We start from the raw sequence: 22482 nt of genomic DNA, 5'->3' as shown, positions 1-22482 counted from the left end.
AGTTTGATATATCAGACTGTGTCCTTCATTTGAGATAACTAAACATCTAAATTCTCATAGAGCTGTAAATCTTAACACCAAATTCCGATAGTGGATTTTCAAATTATAAATCACACCTTCGTCCATTAGTTGGTCCTTTGAAGTAGTGTTTGGTGGAAGAAAAATCAGTTTAATACAAAGCAGACTTTTCATGTGGGGATGAGCGGGGCAGTTGTTAACAATGAGTACTATTTTTTTCTTTTAATCCGTAAACATGGCAGATGTCATCCAGGCAGTTGTGTTATTTCGATACTCGCATGGCAAGGATTTCACATGTTTAAAACACTTTGACTTCCCAATTATCAGTAGCGGCAAATTATTGGTTCTGGTCTGGTTACTGCAAATGAGGGCTGTTAATTGTTCCTTGCTCTTTTTACCACCAAGACAATTCATACCTTTGAACTCCACTGTGCATTCTGGCATGATGCGATAAAATATCGCAGTTTCGTCGGCGTTGTATATCTGATCTGGTTCAAACTCGTCTAGGACATTTGCTATGGGTTTTTTTCCAGTCACTCATATCTGCCTTGATTGCGTCATGCTTTTTCTCAAAAGAATGTACTGTTAACTTTCTCTTGCGTGTCAGAGTTAAAGCTCTGGATCCAGCTCTCTTCCCCCCCCCCCCCCCCCCCCCCCCCCCCCCCCCCCCCCCCCCCCCCCCCCCCCCCCCCCCCCCCCCCCAGGGCTCAGACTGGGTCCTTCACTGGATTGCTTGCAGCATTCGTTCTCCGACATATTGCAAGATGAATGGGAATGGGAACTCTATTTGCGCGCCCCTATCCAAAAGGTTCAGGCACGCCTACTACGGATTCGGCCTCTGACTTCGCCAGTGGGCGGTTCCAGGGTGGGCAAGATGAATGCATAACAAGTGTACACTCTTATATTTTTATACCAGATTAAATAAATACTAATTAGGCATACTTGGCAATAACAACAAGTTAATCCACTGGCCTCTAATGATCGAACACAAACATAATAAATTAAAAGGATATCACACATATTTACCATCATTTACTCAATGACACTGTCTGGTGGCAAAGGCCATGGTATGTACTATCCTGTCTATGGGATGGTACAAATAAAAGATCCCTTGCTGCTAATCGAAAAGAGTAACCCATGAAGTGGCGACAGAGGGTTTCCTCTGTCAATATCTGTGTGGTCCTTAACCATATGTCTGACGCCATATAACCGTAAATAAAATGTGTTGAGTGCATTATTAAATAAAACATTTCTTCTGTCTGGTGGATATCACATATATCTACCATCAGTTACTCCAATGACACTGTCTGGTGAATATCACATATATCTACCATCATTTACTCCAATGACACTGTCTGGTAAATATCACTCATATCTACTGCTACCATCAGTTACTCTAATGACCCTGTCAACTTTTATTGGACTTTGAGAACTAAATATTCTGTTGTCTGGTTTACAAATGATGGCCATCTATTCTTGTCTATCTGCTTGTAGTGCCTGTAGTTGTCTGTAGTATGTGATTTTCACCTTACTTCATTTCTCAAGTATCGATATTGGGCTATTCCGTGTTAGACTTGCATTAAAGGATAAAAAACGAATATCTGGTTTTAATGGCATCAAAACAGTTTAAACTGTGGCTGTTTGGTGTCTAGCACATGGATGTTTTGACATTTGGTCTAAAGAGAGAGGAAGGAAGGCAATGTTTTATTTAATGACACACTCAACACATTTTATTTATGGTTATGGCATCAGACATATGGTTAAGATCCACACAGATATAGAGAGAAAAGGAAGAAAATGTTTTATTTAACAACGCATGATATAGAGAGAGGAAACCCGCTGTCACCACTTCATGGGCCTCTCTTTTTTCAATTAGCAGCAAGGGATCTGTTATATGCACGATCCCACAGACAGGATGGTACATACCATGGCCTTTGTTACACCAGTTGTGGAGCACTGGCTGGAACGAGAAATAGCCCAATGGGTCCACCGATGGGGATCGATCCTAGACTGACCGTGCATCAAGTGAGCGCTTTACCACTGGGCTACGTCCCACCCCAGAGAAAAAGAAAGCATGTTGCTAACCTGTAGGCTACTCTTACCAAAAAGCAGCAAGGGGTCTGTTATGTGTTCTTTGCCACAGACAGGACATCACATACCACAGCTTTTGACATACCAGTTATTGGTCAAGGGTTGAAATGGAATGAAGTATAATTGTACATGTTGGTGTGGCCTATATTATTAGTCTCCTACCAGTCCAACCGGAGGGGACTATAGGTTTCATTTCTGTCTGTCCGTTCATCCATCCATCTGTCTGTCCGTCTGTTCCACATGTTTTCTTTATTTTTTTTGCAGAAGGCTTTGAGATATTGAGCTGACTGAAATTTTGTGTATAGTTTCATCATGTACTGTTACAGATCAAGTTTGACTTTCATGACGATTTACCGGCCTCGGTGGCGTCGTGGTTAGGCCATCGGTCTACAGGCTGGTAGGTACTGGGTTCGGATCCCAGTCGAGGCATGGGATTTTTAATCCCGATACCAATTCCAAACCCTGAGTGAGTGCTCCTCAAGGCTCAATGGGTAGGTGTAAACCACTTGCACCGACCAGTGATCCATAACTGGTTCAACAAAGGCCATGGTTTGTGCTATCCTGCCTGTGAGAAGCGCAAATAAAAGATCCCTTGCTGCTAATCGGAAAGAGTAGCCCATGTAATGGCGACAGCGGGTTTCCTCTCAAAATCTGTGTGGTCCTTAACCATATGTCTGATGCCATATAACCGTAAATAAAATGTGTTCAGTGCATCGTTAAATAAAACATTTCTTTCTGTCTTTCTTTCATGACGATTTACCCATTTTTGACGAAGTTATGGCCCTTGAACTTAGGAGATATGAAAATGTTTTTTCCAGATTTTTTTTTTTTTTTTCAGAAGACCTTTAGATATTCAGCTGAAATTTTGTGTATAGGTTTATCACGTACTGTTTCAGATCACGTTTGACTTTCATAGCGATTTACCCATTTTTGACGCAGTTATGTCCCATGACCTTAGGAGATGTGAAAATTTGTTTGCTACTAATGGAAAAATGTAGCTGATTTCCTCTTAAACTATGTGTCAAAAATTACAAAATGTTTGACATCCAATAGCCGATGGTTAATAAATCAGTGTGCTCTAGTGGTGTTGTTAAACAAAACAAATTTAACTTTCCTCTAAAAATATGTGTTGAAAATTACCGAATGTTTGACATCCAATATCCATTGATTATTCCAATTCCAATTCAATTCCAAAAAGTTAACATGCACATTCAGAGCAAGCTGTTGTAGTGCACGCCTGTCCTGGGCACAAGTACCGGCCTCGGCCAGCTCCTCTGTCCAGGACAAGAAGAGGATGGGGTGGGTGAAGGAGGGACAGCCTGCACTGGCAGGTGCAAGGGAGCACCAGCAGTCCAACCGTAGCTGGTAACAGGCAGGAGGTGGTATGGTGCTATGTAATTTGGAATGTCCCATATGATTAAGCCAAAGAGAAATGGTGCGCATTTTAATGAAGGAAGTTTGGCGCAATATTTTGATGGTCGTTCTGAAGGTGAATGGTAGAGAGCTACGTATAAGTTTGGATTTTAGTAGGCCGAGAGTAGCTCCTATTATGACTATTGAAATGCATGCTATACGTGTTGATACTAAATCACTGATTAGACTTCTCACAGTTACATAATGATGCTCTTAAGTGGGTGTGGATCTAGACTTATGTAATGTGGTGCTAAGCTAAATTACTGCTAGTGAATCTTGGCATGTCATTGATCCCTTTGATTCTTTGTGACAGGTGATATTTAATATCTCTGTCAGATGACGAATGGAATGCCAGGTCATATAATATAATGGAACACCAGATTATATAATGTAATGGAACACCAGGTCATATAATATAATGGAATGCCAGGTCATGTAATATAATGGAACACCAGATTATATAATGTAATAAGTCTAGGCTGCGATTACTCTTTTGTTGCAGATGTTTAGATTGGTCAACTTGATATCAAGTGTTTTTCAAATCTTGACTTTCATTTTCATATACATGTACATATAATGTTATAGTTTTAATGGTTTCAAGATATTTTCATTGATGGCTTTGAATATTTTCATTCCACCATAGATCTACGTGTGAACTGACTATAAAGTCATACTGTTGATGGCTTTGAATATTTTCAATATACCATAGATATATGTGTAAACTGAATATAAAGTCATACTGTTGATGGTTTTGAATTGTTTCAATCTACCATAGATCTATCTACGTGTCAGCTGAATATTAAGTCATACTGATGATGGTTTTGAATTGTTTCAATCTACCATAGATCTACGTGTCAGCTGAATATTAAGTCATACTGATGATGGTTTTGAATTGTTTCAATCTACCTGTTGTGTGTCATGAGATGATTTTCCGAGTTTCCTGAAACCTTTTCCGTGGTCTCCTGATAATGACCTGTGTAGTGTGGATGGCTTCAGTCATGACATGTCAATCTGTCGAACTGGGCCATACAAGTGTTCAGTCGCCGTCAGATATACCGAACTTCGTTTCATTTGTACTGTTCATTAATATTATTTTGTTTGTCACCCAATAGCTGTAGTGGTAAAATGCTTACCTGATGTGTGGTTGTTGTGGGATCAATCCCCGTTGGTGGGCACATTGAGCTATTTCTCATCCCATTTAGTGCACCACGACTGGTATACCAAAGGCTGTGGTATGTGCTATCCTGTCTGTGGGATGGTGCATATAAAAGATCTCTTGGTAGCAGGTTTTCTCTCTAATTGTAAAAATTACCAAATGTTTGACATCCAATAGCCGATGATTAATAAATCAATGTGCTCTAGTGGAGTTGTTAAACAAAAACAAACTTTTCAATAGCTGTATGATCGTTATGTGAACAAAGTGCTGATGTATCATTGGAAAAACATTCATTTTCTTTCCATTTGGGAAATATTTTGTTTTCTAAATTTTGATTACTGACAGTTATTAACCAACCGAAAAGTGATTAGCAACCACTATCTCTGAAACTTGCAACATGATAGCAAACAAAATGTTCTGTGTCATTACGATTAAAAGCATATACATTTCTTAAAAAGCCCACCAAAACCTAACATTATTGGTTTATTTACTGGGTACATTTTACAGTAGTTCCATGATTTTTCAAGGGAGGGGTTGTAAATTTTAGAAGGGGCCACTAAAGAATACTACACTAACATGTCTTGTATGTAGCAGGGATGGGAATTCTCCTTAGATCCGCAGTTTTCCTCTCATGGAACATTGCATTTCCTTGCATTTTAATCGTCCTTGAAATTTCTTCAAAATGTGTCGGATGGCACAGATTTTAACCTAGGATTTCAAGAATTTCCGGGACCCCTCTAGATTTCCTCTTTTTTACAATTCACCAATTCCTACCCCTGATGTAGACAATCCTATGCTAAAATACCGAGCCAACCAAAATATTACATTGTATATATTCTCCACAAAAATAAATAAATAAATTTATTTTTTAAACACTGGATTTTTTAGAGCTCTTTGAACTTAGAAAAGGGGGTGTGCCTTTCCAACACTAATCTTTTGGATCAGTGCCAGAATTGCATGCTAAAACTAAAAATATCAAATTACATTTTACATACAGTTTCCAATTTATTTTCGTCAGTACAATCACAAATTATTTAAGTAACAATCGTTGAAAGTGATTTATAACTTTTCTAATACACATTGTCTAAACCTTGACAAATAAACTTTCATCAAGATGTATACTGACATGATATTCGATATTTATTTGTCCAGATAATGACAACAATAAATGTTATTGTAGTGCAATGGTCGATCATTAATGGACTGTTGATAGATAGATCTATACAGACAAAATAAATGTAGACCTGTAGATATATTTTATGACTGGGTGTAAAAACATCCCAGAAACGAATCTTTACACGATTTGTACTAGAACACATTTTGTGCGTAAGCTAATTTTATGAATTGTAGAGTATTTCTTTGAAAATTACTCAAAAGTGGTTAATTTAAAAATAATTTTATAGCCGATAACTAAATGTACTAGCCATTTGTATAATATACTCAAAGGCAAAAGTTATTGTGACACACATAAGACAAAGATAATTGATGATAAGTTTTTACTGCCGTGTATGAAACGTTATAACATGGAAAGAGAAATGTCTGAAGGTATGGAAACGAGCAATAGTCTATGAAAAAGGTGCACCTGCCATATGCAAATGAGCCACATCACTAGAGGGGGTCCAGAGCGAAGTTCACACAGTCAGTAGTGAGTGTGTCCACCTTGAGCACTGATACAGGCCTGGCACCGTTGTCTCATTGAGGCCACTAAATGCTGGAGAAAGGATGGCACGGGCTGTGAAGGTTGCTGGCTGGAACCTGTTTCACAGATGCATGGTTCAGTTCCACGTGCCTTGGCAAGTGGTTGTCACGGGTGGTCGGCCGCTACGGGGACAGTCCCTGACCTGGTTGTTTTGTTGATATCATTGCCATAAGTGCCATATGGTGTTTCTGTGGACATTGAATTGACGTGCGACGTCATGCTGCGAGGTCCCAGATTCAAGCATCCCTATGACTTGCCATTTGTCATTTTCACTGAGGCATGGCATGACAAAATTGCATCAAACAGTTCACTAATGATGTTTTTCTGACTTCTGGACTTTTGAAGGCTGCACAGAGTGGCAATGATTTGCAACTAATGTCTGGCCTTTTATGGTGAACACTGGACAGCATTTCTCCCAAATATTCCATGTTTCTTGCACAAAGCATGCAATCGCTGCAACAACTGCTTGGTTGCATTTCTTCGTGCTGTTTCATGCACATTTTCTCTGGTTTACATCCATAAATCCATTCACAAATTTATTACTCCAAATAATCCATGTCACAATAACTTTTGTCGTTGAGTATATTATTACCAGTTAGCTAATTTGCTTCAGATAGTCTTGTATAAAATGGTTATTCTAAATCCATTTAATGCTTTAAAAAAAAAGTTGTTTTTTTTAATGTTAAATATATGTTTTTAATGTTACGGTAAGATAGGTTTTTGTTTGGGGTTTTTTAAACTGGGGAAAAGCAGTATATGTGTGTTTATTTTGTTGGGGGAACAAATGGAAGTATTGCTAACAGAAAAAACAACAACAACAAAAAAACAAAACAAAAAACTATAAGAATTGAGTATATGTTACACCCTATAACTACACTGATTGTCTTTGAAATGTTTGACAGCTAACAGAACTGCACCCTGTGATCCCACTACTCTGGATTTCACCTCTGTCAGGCTCAAATATCTTTATATATATCATCTCTTTTTTCTTACATCGGCTACTGTTGCACCTTAACTAATGATATAATCTGATTTTCCTTTGTCGCATTTTGTGCTTTAACATTCCTGTCCATTCAAGTGGACATCATTGTGACATGTATTTGTGACGCCCTTATCAGTGGCAGATCCTTGTGTGCAGTACAGGCATCAGATTTCTCATTCTTCGTCGTAGACAGTTTTACGACGTCTACTATTTTGCTCATATTTCATTAAATTTCCTTCCTTTTTCAAGGATGAGAGGGATTGTGAATTAGGAAAACCTGCTGAAGTTCACGTTTTAACTTTGTTGCAGAAGATAATTGATTGTGTGTTTGTTGCGAGTCAATCGTGAATCAAATGGGTTTTCTTTTTTCTTTTTTTATTTGTTTTTTCTTAGGTCACATGAACCGAGGGCTCAAGTGACCTATTACGATATGTTTGTGTGTAAAAATGTTTAACATTTTTGACTTCTTCTCCAAAACTATTTCAACAATTCTAACCAAATTTTGTGGGATGCTTCCTTGGCACATGGAGAACTAAATTTGTGAATATGGTCATTCTGGTCACTCTTCACCCTTCTCTCATGGACCTGAGGCTGGGGTTCAAATGATGAAAATTAACAACAATATTTTTTAAATAGATCTTCTTAAACTACATGTGCTTGGAAGGAAATGTTTTATTTAACGACGCACTCAACATATTTTATTTACGGTTATATGGCCTTAGACATATGGTTAAGGACCACACAGATATTGAGGGAGGAAACCCGCTGTCACCACTTCATGGGCTACTCTTTTCGGTTGGCAGCAAGGGATCTTTTATATGCACCATCGCATAGACAGGATAGCACATACCACAGCCTTTGATCTACCAGTCATGGTGCACTGGCTGGAGCGAGAAATAGCGCAATGGGCCCACTGACGAGGATCGATCCTAAACTGACCGCATATCAAGCGAGCACTTTACCACTGGGCTACATTTCGCCCTTTACATGTACTTGACCAGTTCAAGGAAAATATATTTTAAAAAAGATAAAATTTGCTTGAGCAAGGAAGGATTTCCACACCAAAAACCCACCCCTGCACACGTGCCTGTAGTGTGTGAATATTAGCATGGCTTGCTGTCGTAGAACATGGGGGGTGGGGGGTGGGTGATTAAGCTCAGTCAGTGCTTGAGATGCTTGTGTCGCAGGATCGAACTACCTCAGTGGATCCATTCAACTGATTGGGTTTTGTCTCGTTCCAACCAGTGCATGACAACTGGTCTAAAGGCTGTGGTATATGCTTTCCAGTCTGTGTGAAAGTGCATATAAAAGATTCCTTGCCGCATGAGGAAAAATGTAGCGGGTTTCTTCTGATGACTACATATCATAGTTACCAAATGTTTGACATCCAATAGCCAATGATTAAGTAATTAATGTGCTCTAGTGGTGTCATTAAACAAAACAAACTTGTAGAACACAGTGAAGGTGACTGCTGAATCCCGGCTGCCACATTTAAAATCTTTAAAAATTGTTGGGTTTTGTTTGGTGGTTTTGGGGTTTTTTACCATTCGTACTGCTTGGGGCATGACATAGCTCAGTGGTAAAGCGTTTACTTGATGCGCGGTCAGTCTAGGATTGATCCTTGTCGGTGGACCCATTGGGCTATTTCTCGCTCCAGCTAGTGCTTCACAACTGGTGTAACCAAGGCCGTGGTATGTACTATCCTGTCTGTGGGATGGTGCATATAAAAGATCCCTTGCTGCTAATCGAAAAGACTAGCCTATGAAGTGGCGACAGCGGGTTTCCTCTCTCGATATCTGTGTGATCCTTAACCATTTGTCCAATGCCATATAACCGTAAATAAAATATGTTGAGTGCGTCATTAAATAAAACATTTCCCTCTTGTTTCCTTCGTACTGCTAATTTGTGTTCTATAGGTTACGGCAGATAAACATGTTGGCTTCTTCAGAAGTAATTAACTGTAACTGGAAAGTATTAATTTGGCCGTTTGGAATTAATTTTCTCTAGTTTATTTTCCCTTGTTTGTGTAATTACTACTTAATTTGATATATTGTGGTAGTAGCTGAATCTACAGATGTCAAGCTTAGCTTACCCAGGGGTAATTTGATGCATTCCACAGTCAGACTTTCTTAATTAATACACAGTGGAGATGGCAGACTGATGGCATACTATAAAAAGACTGATTACACAATATAAAAAGAAGGTATACTGAAGCATTTTAAGGCTTGCACTACAACAGCTTGCTCTGAATGTGCACGTAAAGCCCTATGACCTGACCTGAAGCATTTTAATGTTAAAGGAAGGAAGGAAATGTTTTATTTAACAACGCACTCAACACATTTTATTTACGGTTATATGGTGTCAGACATATGGTTAAGGACCACACAGTTATTGAGAGAGGAAACCTGCTGTCGCCACTTCATGAGCTACCCTTTTTGATTAGCAGCATTGGATTTTTAATATGCACCATCCCACAGACAGGATAGTACATACCATGGCCTTTGTTACACCAGTTGTGGAGCACTGGATATAAGCAAGAGTGGACCCAGGAAATATTCTAGGGAGGGGGAAAGGGCAAAAGGGCACATGGTCCAACTCCCTGAACAGGACACTTCATTAAAAGGGTAAAAAAAAGTTTGTTTTAAAGTTTGTTTTGTTTAACGACACCACTAGAGCACATTGATCTATCATCGGCTATTGGAAGTCAAACCTTTGGTAATTTTGACATAGTCATTGAGAGGAAACCCACTATATTTTTTTCCATTAGTAGCAAGGGATGTTTAATATGCACCATTCCACAGACAGGATAGTACATACCACGGCCTTTGATATACACCGACGGGGATCAATCATTTTAATGTTAAATAGCAGATTGTACTACTGGTACTGTGTGTGAACTGTGATATACATATTTGTTAGTAATTATTGTGTATACCCTTTTTCTATTTTTCTAAATTATCATACTTTCAAAAAAAGTTTGTTCTGTTAAATGACACCACTAGAGCACATTGATTTATTAACCATCTGCTATTGGATGTCAAACATTTGGTAATTTTAATAGATAGTCTCAGATAAGAAACCTACATTTTTTTCCCATTAGTAGCTACATATAGGTATTTTTTATATGCACCATCCCACAGACAGGACAGCACATACCACGGCCTTTGATATACCAGTCGTGGTGCACTCGCTGTAACGAGAAATAACCCAGTGGGTTCACTGATGGGGATCGACCCCAGACTGACCGCATATCAAGCCAGTGCTTTACCACTGGGCTACGTCCCGCCCCAGATGTTTTAAATACAATAGTTGCATCATCTTGTGTTTTGTGTAATTTTTAGTTGAAGAAAATTGATCAGTGTTCTTTCTTTTTTATTGTGAGTATAGTTTCTTGCCTATTGGACTAAATTAGCTAGTTATTGCACATGTCTTAACTAAAGCTCTCCGACTCTACGGCTAGACAATCTCTGTATATATCATTACTGGACGTGACGGAACTACTTTGTGTATTAGGAATCTAACACAGTGCTAGACAGACTTTAATATTTATTAATATTTTTATTGTACGATAAACATTTTACAGCTGTCCTAAAAATCTCCAGATGAGTATGGATGTGAGAGACCAAATGATTACTCAGGGCTTTAGATCTCAGTAGTTTGAACATAACAGGTTTTGTTGTCTTGTTTCAGAGTGCAACAAGGTCTTTTTAGTGCAAAAGTTTTATTAACGACTGCCGAAGGGTTGTGGATATTCAAAAATGCATTTCACGTTATTTAGATCTACATGTAATTAAATCTTAGTTTCAACCCGTAAAAATGGACATCAAGTTTGGTTAAAAAAAGAAAAAGTAAAGTTTGTTTTATTTGACGATGCCACTAGAGCACATTGATTTTTTATCTTATCATCGGCTATTGGACGTCAAACATATGGTCATTCTGACACTGTCTTTTAGAGGAAATCTGCTGTCACCACATAGGCCACTCTTTTAAGACAGGCAGCAAGGGATCTTTTAATTGCGCTTCCCACAGGCAGGATAGCACAAACCATGGCCTTTGTTGAACCAGTTATGGATCACTGGTCAGTGCATGTGGTTTACACCTACGCATTGAGCCTTGCGGAGCACTCACTCAGGGTTTGGAGTCGATATCTGGATTAAAAATCCCATGCCTCGACTGGGATCCGAACCCAGTACCTACCAGCCTGTAGACCGATGGCCTAACCACGACACCACCGAGACCGGTTCAAGTTTGGTTAAGTTACAAACCTGTAACACATTTGGATAACATTACAACAGAGTGACGTTGAAACGGTGAAATATCGTTGAACATAGACTAAAAATATGAAAAATGCATTTGTTGGTATTGGAGACACTAGGATGACCAGAAACACCTCAGTTCTACAGAAATGGATAATCTAAACAATAAAATATAAGTAATGTTCAATTTTAGTGATCATAAACAGCTCTAATAGTGAAAAACTAGGGTCTGTCCCTTTTAACTTGTTTTATGCTAAAATGTCTTCAAGTCGGCATGGTTGTACTTAATTTAGGCATGTTTATTGTGGGCACATCATTTAATGCAATCTGGAGGGTGGGACAGTCTGGTGTTTAGGCGGTTGCATTTTAGAATGTATAACATTCGGGACTATGAAACTTGGACGGTTTTGATATGATCCATGTCTCTTGAGTGTCCAGTGTAGACAGTGTCCAGTGTAGACAAGTTTCACTGTAGTTACAGGTATGTAAGACTGAAACAGGCTTTGAAAATTTGGCCCAATATTTTTAGGTGTACAAAATAAATAAATAAAACTGGTTGTATACAATTTCTTGTATGAGGGTGAGTTGAGTGGGGGGGGGGGGGGGGGGGTGAGTAATTTATATTGTGTAAAATTATTATTAAATCATTACATTGCATAGAAGCTGCTGATCAGTTTCAAAATAAATCTTTGTCTAAAATCCATGGCCACATTGTCAGGACTAGCTCTGGATCTCACCAAATTCGCGAATTTCGAAATCAATTGGCGAATTTTATCTTAATTTGGCGAAATAATTGCATGAAATAATTAACATTTTGTTAAAAAATAACTGAACTTCTACAATTTTTTAAGTTTAATAGATAATTCGGCAAAATGTTTTGCTGACACAGAGCCAGCTCTGGATTCTGTTTCCGTTGCTTGTTGATGAGAGATGGGGTTTTTCTTCTCTAGTTTTTCTCTCTGTTTTTTTCTCTGGAACAAACAAAAACGTGCTGGAGTATGGAACACCTTGAATCTACAAGCACGTATTGTGTCAGTGTTATCCAATAGGTGGTGCATCGGAGAGGAAGCGACGTTCCGGGACACAAACAAACAACAACAACAATACTATGCTGGGCGGGGTGGGGTCTCTGTTTACATGTGGGTGTGATCCGAGAGGAGAACTGCAACTATTGCAGTAAAAACTGCCCCTGTGTGTCACTGATGTTGGAAATCATTTTGGAAATTTTCTGTGGAATTTTTGTGGTTTGATTTCACAATTGGCGTGTCGTTGTGGTAACGTTTGCGTAAACACGACGAAAGTGAGATGGAACGTGAGGCATTCTGAAACATGTTTTGGCAAACTGTTACAGCCCTGTGCCTTGTTGTGGTTCGGTTTTTGGTTTTCTTTTTCTTTCTTTTCTTTTTTTTTTTTAAATTCTTCTTCTTCTTTTTTTCCTTTGGGTTTTTTTTCTGTAAGATTTGTTGAGGGTGTGATGGAAGAGTCTTTTTATGAGGCATTCTTGTGTGTTTGTGAAGCTCTTTAACATGGTCAACATTATTTACTGTTGCAAAGATAATTAAGAAATTTAGACCCTCTCCAAAAAATTGTTTTAAAAAAAATGTAAAAAATAAATAAAAATAAAAATTGATTTGTTTTAAAATGTTTACAAAGGAAAAGAATGTTAGCTATTTTTTGTTGAGGATATATAACAGTTTATTATGGAAATTCAAATTAATATGTTTCTTCATTTGTAGTTTAAACAATAATTAAAGTTCCATGGTCTTTTTACTTTATGGCCCATACATGTACAGTTTCTTGCTCAGAATGTCAGTTTGGGTATATCTGATGTGTTTTGTAATTTTTGAACCCTTCAGACATCACATTACCATTGTGGCTTATAAAGAACTGTAATCAGGGCAGGGGAGGGGGGGGGGGGGGTGGAATCAGGACAGCCTCAGGTAAATAAAGGGTATTTTTTCCCTACCTTTTGCTCCTCTTAGTTCCTGTAAATTGGGGATGCAAAATTGATATACACACATTCAAATACAAATGCATATTGCAGATACTAATGGTCATTTGCAAAATCTAACCATCACCAAGGGGCAATGTTGTGTAATGGGAAGAAATGTTTTATAATACTAATCCAGTTTACAGTATATGGTCCATGTGACAGTTACTAGTAGCAGATTAATATCTAGTTCATTTTGGGGGCAAAAATGTATTCATTTTTTAAAATAAAATACAGAAATGCTTTTCCAAATCTTTCTTTGATGATTGCAAAGAAGTTGACCTTTGTATAGTACCCAGTATTTAAATTGCTGTCTTTTTTTTGTCTTTTGTTTTGTTGTTGTTGTTTTTGTTAACAAATAATAACAATTGTTCATGTGGTGTACTGTCATTTGGAACAACAGCAAAATGAAATGTTGCTCTGGCCTAAGGGTGGGTAACTCAATGTGTGGGGTTAACATATATTGATATTTTTTTTTAGTAATTATGCTTTAGAAAATGACAGTGACATCTCGCAATATTGAGATATTCTGCAGTGTTTATGGTTTGAAAAGTGCTGGCAAGCAATAAACTGCTTTCACTTAAAATTATCAGGAGAACAATTAGTGTCAAGTGCTCACTTTATGCTTGGTCGGTCTGGGATCGATCCCCATAGGTGGACACATTGGGCTACACATTGGGCTATTTCTCATTGTCAGCCAAAAGTCCTACCATGGAAAAATTGGGGGTTTCCTATGACAAAATTATCAAATGTCTATCCTGTCTGTTAAGGAATGGTGCATATAAAAAAAAACCTCTTTAACCTTTCCTGCTACTAATGGAAAAGCGTGCTTGAACCTTAATGTATATTATATAAGCACAAGAATAAGAGAAAAAAGTAGCTTTTTCTTTAAGATCATACTATTGTCTTGAGCCCTCCATATATGACAAAGGCTGTTATCAATGCTGCATATAAAAGATTGACATCCAACATATAACCGTAGTGTTGATGCGTCAAAATAAATTTCAATGTGCTACTAGTGGTGTCGTTAAACTATATGACAAACCAAACTTTATTTATAAATCAATTTCTAGTGGTGTGTCAGTTTAATATTTAGTGGTGTCAAACAAACAAACAGACTGTATTTTAACAGTAATAACATTGTAATGGATGCAAATATCAATGGTGGTGTGCAACCCAAACGGTTTCATGGCAGGAGTGTAATATCCTATAGAGCTCTGTTTTACACGGGGGGGGGGGCAGAAAGTCCAGTGGTAAAGCGCTCACTCGATGCGTGGTCAGTCTAGGATCGATCACCATCGGTGGGCCCATTGGGCTATTTCTCGTTCGCGCCAGTGCACCAAGACTGGTACATCAATGGCTGTGGGATGGTGCATATAAAAGATCCCTTGCTGCTAATCAAAAAAGAGTAGCCCATGGAAGTGTCCACAGCGGGTTTCCTTTGTCAATATCTATGTGGTCCTTAACCATATGTCTGACACCATATAACTGTAAATAAAATGTGTTGAGTGCGTCGTTAAATAAAAAAACATTTCCTTCCTTTTGTTCCAAAGCAGGAGTCGGTGTCGGATTATTCAGAGCAGTTAGCTATGTGGAGTAATCCTTTGTGTTGTTGCATTTTATTTGTCAAAAAAAACCCATGAATTCTGCTACAAAGTTTCCAGACAAAAAATTTTAAATTGTTAACAACTATTTTTTATTCAGGTTAAGCCATTGTGTTTATGTTATGCATCTAAACTGTTCAAAATATCTCAGCAGTCCAGAAGCATTTTCATGACACATTGTCAGAATTGACTGACATGAAATAGTAAATTGGCTACGCCAAATAAAATTGCATAACCATTGAAAAAATGAAACAAGCATTCATATAATTTGGGCGGAACGTAGCCCAGTGATAAAGCTCTCACATGACGCACCGTCGGTCTAGGATCGATCCCCGCCTGTGGGCCCATTAAGCTATTTTTCGTTCATGCCAGTGCACTATAATTGGTATATCACAGGTTGTGGGACGTAGCCTAGTGGTAAAGCGCTCATATGATGCGCCGTTGGTCTAGGATCAATCCCCGCTGGTGGGCCCATTGGGCCATTTTTCGTTCATGCCAGTGCACCACGACTGTATATCAAAGGTCGTAGTATGTGCTGTCTTTATGGGATTGTGCATATAAAAGATCCCTTGCTACTAATGAAAAAAATGTAGCAGGTTTTCTCTCTAAGACTATATGTCAAATCTACTTCTTTCTTCATGCAGTTTGTGAAGGGGGATTGTTGAGGGAGGGGGAGGATGTAGCTTTTAAATAAAAGGAACTTGATATTTGCTGTCATGTGTGAGAAAGTGTTAATAAAAGATTTCTTCTGCTATGTTCATTCATTATTATAATATATAATAATAATAATATATATAATTTTATATTATTTTACCGGCCTCGGTGGCGTCGTGGCAGGCCATCGGTCTACAGGCTGGTAGGTACTGGGTTCGGATCCCAGTCGAGGCATGGAATTTTTAATCCAGATACCGACTCCAAACCCTGAGTGAGTGCTCCGCAAGGCTCAATGGGTAGGTGTAAACCACTTGCATCGACCAGTGATCCATAACTGGTTCAACAAAGGCCATGGTTTGTGCTATCCTGCCTGTGGGAAGCGCAAATAAAAGATCCCTTGCTGCCTGTCATAAAAGAGTAGCCTATGTGGCGACAGCGGGTTTCCTCAAAAAAAAATCTGTGTGGTCCTTAACCATATGTCTGACGCCATATAACCGTAAATAAAATGTGTTGAGTGCGTCGTTAAATAAAACACTTCTTCTTCTTCTTCATTATTATATTAGTTATATTATTGGGGGTTTTCTCTCGCTTTAGACCATGTGTTGAAAACGACCATCTAATAAAATACCCATTGTTTAACAGTGTGCTAAAATGTCGTTATAATTCCTTTCCTTTTGTTTTTCACTAGAGCACATTGATTATTCATCACTGTTATATGTTGTACATTTGGTAATTCTAACTCGTAGTCTCCAGAGGAAACCCGCTACATATTTTCATTAGCAGCAAGTAATCTTTTGTATGCACCATCCCACACACTTGGCAGCATATCACAACATTTGATATACCAGTCGAGGGGTATTACTTGGGACTGGGAAAAAAGTAATATGTCCACCAAGCAGGTTTGAACCTACAACCACAAGCATCTCAGACCAGTGCTGTACAGACTAAGCTAATTAGACCCTCTTGTTTTTCATCAAACCCATATCCACAATTCTGTGTATTGTAGCTAAACTTATATTTGACTGATGTTTGATGAGAAAAAAAGAAAGAAATGTTTTATTTAACAACACACTCAACACATTTTTTTATTCACGGTTATATGGCGTCAAACATATGGTTATGGACCACACAGATAATGAGAGAGGAAACCCGCTGTCACCACTTCATGGGCTACTCTTTTCGATTAGCAGCAAGGGATCTTTTATATGCACCATCCCACAGACAGGGTAGTACATACCACGACCTTTGATATACCAGTCGTGGTGCACTGGCTGGAATGAGAAATAGCCTAATGGCCCACTGACGGGGATCGATCCCAGACCGACCGCACAGCGAGCGAGCGCTGTACCACTGGGCTATGTCCTGCCCAGATGTTTGATGAAACCAAATTATAAATTGATATTTTAATCTTGGTGGGGAAAAGTACAGATCTTTTTTCTTTTAACCGACATTAGCCGATTATGTTACAAGAGACTATAGATTTGGCGCCATGCACTTTTGAGCAGGTCATGTTGGGTAATTCGTGATACACCAACAATAGAAATGTTGAATATCACCACTTTATTTAGTTGAGAGTTTTTCCTTTGTATTTCTTACATCACACGGTTTGCATTAACATTTTTATTGGTAGCCAAAAATGTCAACAGGCTGTTCCCGTAAATATTTTTATTTGTTACATATTTTTTTAAGTGTCTCGTAACAGTTTATCCGTGCAGACTGGATGTTTGCGACTACATAGCAACACAATTCCTGAAAAATCTCTCAGGATTTTGTTTCCTGGAATCAGTTGTCTTTCCTTGCTTTAAAACGGTGCAAATGTTTGAGGCATTTCATAGCTTTAGCAGAAATATCCTTGAAATATCTTGCTCCTAATATTTATCAAAATTTTAGCCTAATGTTTAGAGGTAACAAAAATTCATTAAACAATGACATTACACAAACCTTATTAAAACAAGTGGTTTTAATATACAGGGTGTGTTAATCTATATTAGGGGGTGGGACGTAGCCCAGTGGTAAAGCACTCGCTTGATGCGCATTCAGTTTGGGATCGATCCCCATCGGTGGGCCCATTGGCCTATTTCTCTTTCCAGCCAGTGCATCACGACTGGTACATCAAAGGCTGTGGTATGTGCTATCCTGTCTATGGGATGGTGCATATAAAGGATCTCTTCCTACTAATGGAAATATATAGCGGATTTCCTCTCTAAGGCTAAATAAAAATTACCAAATGTTTGACATCCAATAGCCGATGATTAATAAATCAATGTGCTCTAGTGGTGTCGTTAAACAAAAACAAACTTTAGAGCAATACAGTGGGAACTTAAGACAGGTGGAGAGCTAGTTCTGGTTGAGCAGAACCTGTTTCCAAATTATCTATTGAAACTCAAGTTATATTCTCATAAAATATCAATTATTACATGAAATTATTTCGCCAAACTAAAATAAAATTTGTCAGTTGTTTATAAACTTTAACATTGTAAGTTAGGCATTTACAATTTACAAAATAATTAGCTTATAGCACAAACTGTATGAATTCATCTTCAATTATATTGGCGAATTTTGCGAGTACCAGAACTAGTCCTGCATGTGGTTGCTTTCTACAGGTTGTGCTATAAGCTAATTATTTTGTAAATTGTAAATGCCTAACTTACAATGTAATTGAAGATGAATTCATTTCGTTATTTAATGCTTTTTGGGTACATCTTTGATAGAATGTTATAGTCCTAAATATTATGTTAATCCTAGTATGAATGTTATAGTCCTATATAGTTTGTTAATCCTAGTATGAATGTTATAGTCCTAAATAGTTTGTTAATCCTAGTATGTATGTTATAGTCCTAAATATTTTGTTAATCCTGGTATGCGTGTAATAGTCCTATATATTTTGTTAAACATAGTATTAATGTTATAGTCCTAAATATTTGTTAATCCTAGTATGAATGTTATAGTCCAAAATATTATGTTAATCCTAGTATGCAGGGCTAGAACTTAACAATTTGTAATTTTGAAATGTTTTATCATTGGCAAAATGCTTACTTGTGTCAATTTTCAGCTTGCCTGCAGTAACTTTTGCAACAAATATAAAAACATAAAGTATCCTTTCAACCGAAGGGCAGTAACATTTATGCAGTAGCAAAACATTTCCATCGGTAAAACCCTGACCTGCGGGAAGTCATATCACAACTATAGCAGTTTGCCATTAGTGCTGTTGTTAAAGGCATATTGTCACAGACCACTGACCTATTTAATAGTCTAACAAAGTATTACCTAAACAAAAATAATTAGATTTTTCTCTAAATGTACTTTATTCAACCATCTTCATAACCATCATACTCCATTTATTAATGGCATTTTGTAAAAATAATTGAATTATGGCAATGGTCCATAATTCAAAAATTAAAATTGTGGAGAGAGATGACATGGATTTCACTCCATCGTGGTTCAGTTAAGATGATACGATAGCTAGATTTGGTTTCCAACAATTAATGTAATTTTATTTATTATCCATTTTTAGAGAAATAAGGTCCTTAAATCCGTGACAGTATGCCTTTAAGTTCAGTTTGAGTCATGACTATGTTAATTTTAAAAAATTATTACATTAATTGCAGAAATCATAAACAGAGTATCGTAGTTGGCTGCATTTTGTTATACGCCAAATAAAAAGATAATGTGTGGTTAGCCGACCGACCCTGTTTTTTCCCCGCCATTTTCAATGATCTTAAACGGGTTTTTTAACTTACTGGTTTTCAAACCTGTTGGAAATAATACTTTATTGCTCTTAGTCAAGACCAGGGATCTAATTCACTAAACTCTCGTAACTTTGCGATCTCGCAGTGCCGTGCTGAAAGACTTGCAAAGAGGATGCTTTGTTGTCGAACAGAGCCTAAGAGACATTTGTGAATTAGGCCCGTTTGACAGATTTTAGGAATAAACGTTTTTCTTACCCAACTGACTCAAATGTTTTTTGTCATTTTCAATTACCCTAAAAAAAAAGTTACTTACTGATTTTCAAAACAGTATCTTGTTTGAAATGTTACTTTATTTCTCTTAGCCAAGACCAGTTTGACAGATTTTAGGAATAAACTTTTTTCTTCTTTTTTAAAAAAGGTTATACCATATCATCTTCCCTAATTTATTTCACATAAAACCAGAACCACACAGATTTGTTTTATTGTTTAATGTATTTAAATAAAGAAATGTCATTCTGTTTAACTTAGCTTTTCCAAAATGTTTTTGTTTTTCAATTTGTATTGCTTGTGTCAATGTATTTTCTTATATATGTATATAGTGTGCTCATTGGGCCAAATGCAACAAAGTAATCTACCTAGACGCAAGGTGGTTGCATTATACAGGTTCTGCTATGTAAGATGATCAAGAGCAAGATGTCCGTCCTGTCCTTTAGTCATAACGTGCGTCCATACATTGTAACATCTTGTTTCAAGTGTGCACGTTAAACCACTTGAACTTGATGATGTCCAGGTCAGGTCGGGTCAGAAAGTTTAACGTGCACATTCAGAGCAAGCTGTTGTAGCGCAGGTCTGTCTTGGACGCAGGTGTCGGCCTCAGCCGGTTCCTCCGTCCAGGACAGGAAAGGGGTGGGGAGGGTGAAGTGGGGACCGCCTGCACTGTCATGTGCAAAGGAGCACCTGCAGTCTGACCGTGATCGGTAACAGGCGGAGGGGTGGTTTGGTGCTATGGAATTTTGAGTCCCAAAGGATGAGTCCAAAGAGAAATGGTGCGCATTTATGAGAGGGAAATTAGGCTAATTTTTTAACGGTCCGTCGAAATGGTAAAGAAGGGAGCTACGTATACAGTTTTGGAATTTAGTAAGCCGAATGTAGCTCGTTAAGGGGACCTAGATGGCGTTGAACTGTCTCCCTAGGTTGCCCATAGGGCCCTTTTAACGGGCCTGAACTGTTCAGCTCGAAGATGACCAGTTGAATTTGTTTTTATATAGGCCTCCCCTTAGATGCCATTTTAACACCTTGTTGCTCTCAAACACTTCTATCACCCCAGGAACCCTCTACAACCTTTAAAAGTGAGAAAAGAGTACATGTGAATTTAATAATAATAATCTTATGTAAGGTCGGATCCAAGTTGTAGCTTTTCTTCTTGTAATGTAAGCAAGCGCTAAGTGGCGCATTCTTTTCTTTGATGCCGGGACTTGTTACACCACGTTCTCAAGAGTGCTGCTGGATGTTTGTAATGCTGTGTGTACACAGGTACTAGTATAACAAACCTCTCACTTCGCTGTTTCAGCTGGAAACTATACAGAAACAGTTAGATGGGTTGAGCTGAAGTCATGCTACAGGCAGTGCTGCAACATTCCGACAGAGAAAACTGGTGGAGAAGAAGAAAGTGTTTTGAAGAGAAAAAGAGAGAGACTGACAATATGTAACTGATTTGTATCCGATAGTGCTTGATAACAGATGAAGAGAGCATGTTATTAATATATAGATGTATATTCAAATTGATAGTAATATTAATAATAAAGAATAATATGTAAGGAGAGAGAGAGCACACAGAGAGAGAGCACAGAGAGAGAGAGAGAGAGAGAGAGAGAGAGAGAGAGAGAGAGAGAGAGAGAGTGTGTGTGTGTGTGTGTGTGTGTGTGTGTGTGTGTGTGTGTGTGTGTGTGTGTGTGTGTGTGTGTGTGTGTGTGTGCAGAAAGAGAATGGTGCAACAGAGGGAGGAGAGACAGAAAGAGAGAGAGAAACAACCAAATGTGTACATATACAGTTGTATATACATGTGTTAATAAAGACATAAAATGATTTAAAATGTAATAAAAACAATTATTATGATATTAATTATACCATCATTTAGCATGTATTTCATCAAACGAAAATAAAATTGGTCATTGGATCGCCCTAAAGTGATTCAAATGGCACCATCCACATAGATATATTTGAACTTTTTTCAAAGGGGAATAAACCTGCACTCTTTGCAGACAGAGGAGGCGCCAACCCCCATTTACTTTCCAATGTCATTTTCCTTATGATGCCCCTGCGAGAACATTAAAATATGAGCAATAGAAAACATCGAGGTGGGGGATAAATAGGAAAAGTTGAAGAAAAAGCATGATCATGATCCAGATAGAATTTCCGTGCATTTAAATGGGGGAAAAAACAAAAACAACCGACATATTTTATTACCATACATTACCATACATTTATCGCGAACGTCCGCTAGCGTTCTGCCTCCCGAACTGACTGAGTTGTGAAAATGCAGATAACCTGACTGTACTGAGGCAGTATACAATGTCTTGTCCGTAATTGAGTGCATGAAAGAACAAATCAGCTTGAAAATTGTCTTACACGCAAATATGCCAACACTGCAGGGAGCGCGATAAAAACGTTAACTGGCGGACGCGTTTTACGCTTGCAGGTATGAAGATAGCTGTTAGATTGGCATCATTAAAGCTTCAATATCGTCATTCCATCTTTTAACATGTGCTATTGCTGCAAGACAAAATACCGTTTTAATAAACACTCATTATATACAGAACACATACACAGGCGGCCCGTAGAAACGATATCTGGAGGAGGGGGGGGGGGGGCAAAACCTAATTGAGAGGGCATGGTCTTTAGTAGGGATGAGGGGGACAACCCAGTGGCGG

General features: G+C 38.1%; 1 protein-coding gene across 1 annotated transcript in view; it reads left to right on the top strand.

The window, feature by feature from the left end:
* The window catches only part of LOC121381673 (COMM domain-containing protein 10-like), a 38042-nt gene extending 16280 nt beyond the window's left edge, over positions 1-21762 (top strand). The window contains exon 8 of the mRNA XM_041511019.1: positions 21123-21762. Within this exon, the coding sequence (XP_041366953.1) occupies positions 21123-21161 (39 nt within the window). The 3' untranslated portion in view covers positions 21162-21762. The remainder of the gene's footprint in view (positions 1-21122) is intronic.
* Positions 21763-22482: the final 720 nt, after the last annotated feature.

Source organism: Gigantopelta aegis, chromosome 2 (assembly GCF_016097555.1).
Source record: "Gigantopelta aegis isolate Gae_Host chromosome 2, Gae_host_genome, whole genome shotgun sequence".
Lineage (NCBI taxonomy): Eukaryota > Metazoa > Mollusca > Gastropoda > Neomphalida > Peltospiridae > Gigantopelta > Gigantopelta aegis.
Note: the sequence above shows the minus strand (reverse complement) of the source record. Positions and strands in the feature narration are given on the sequence as shown.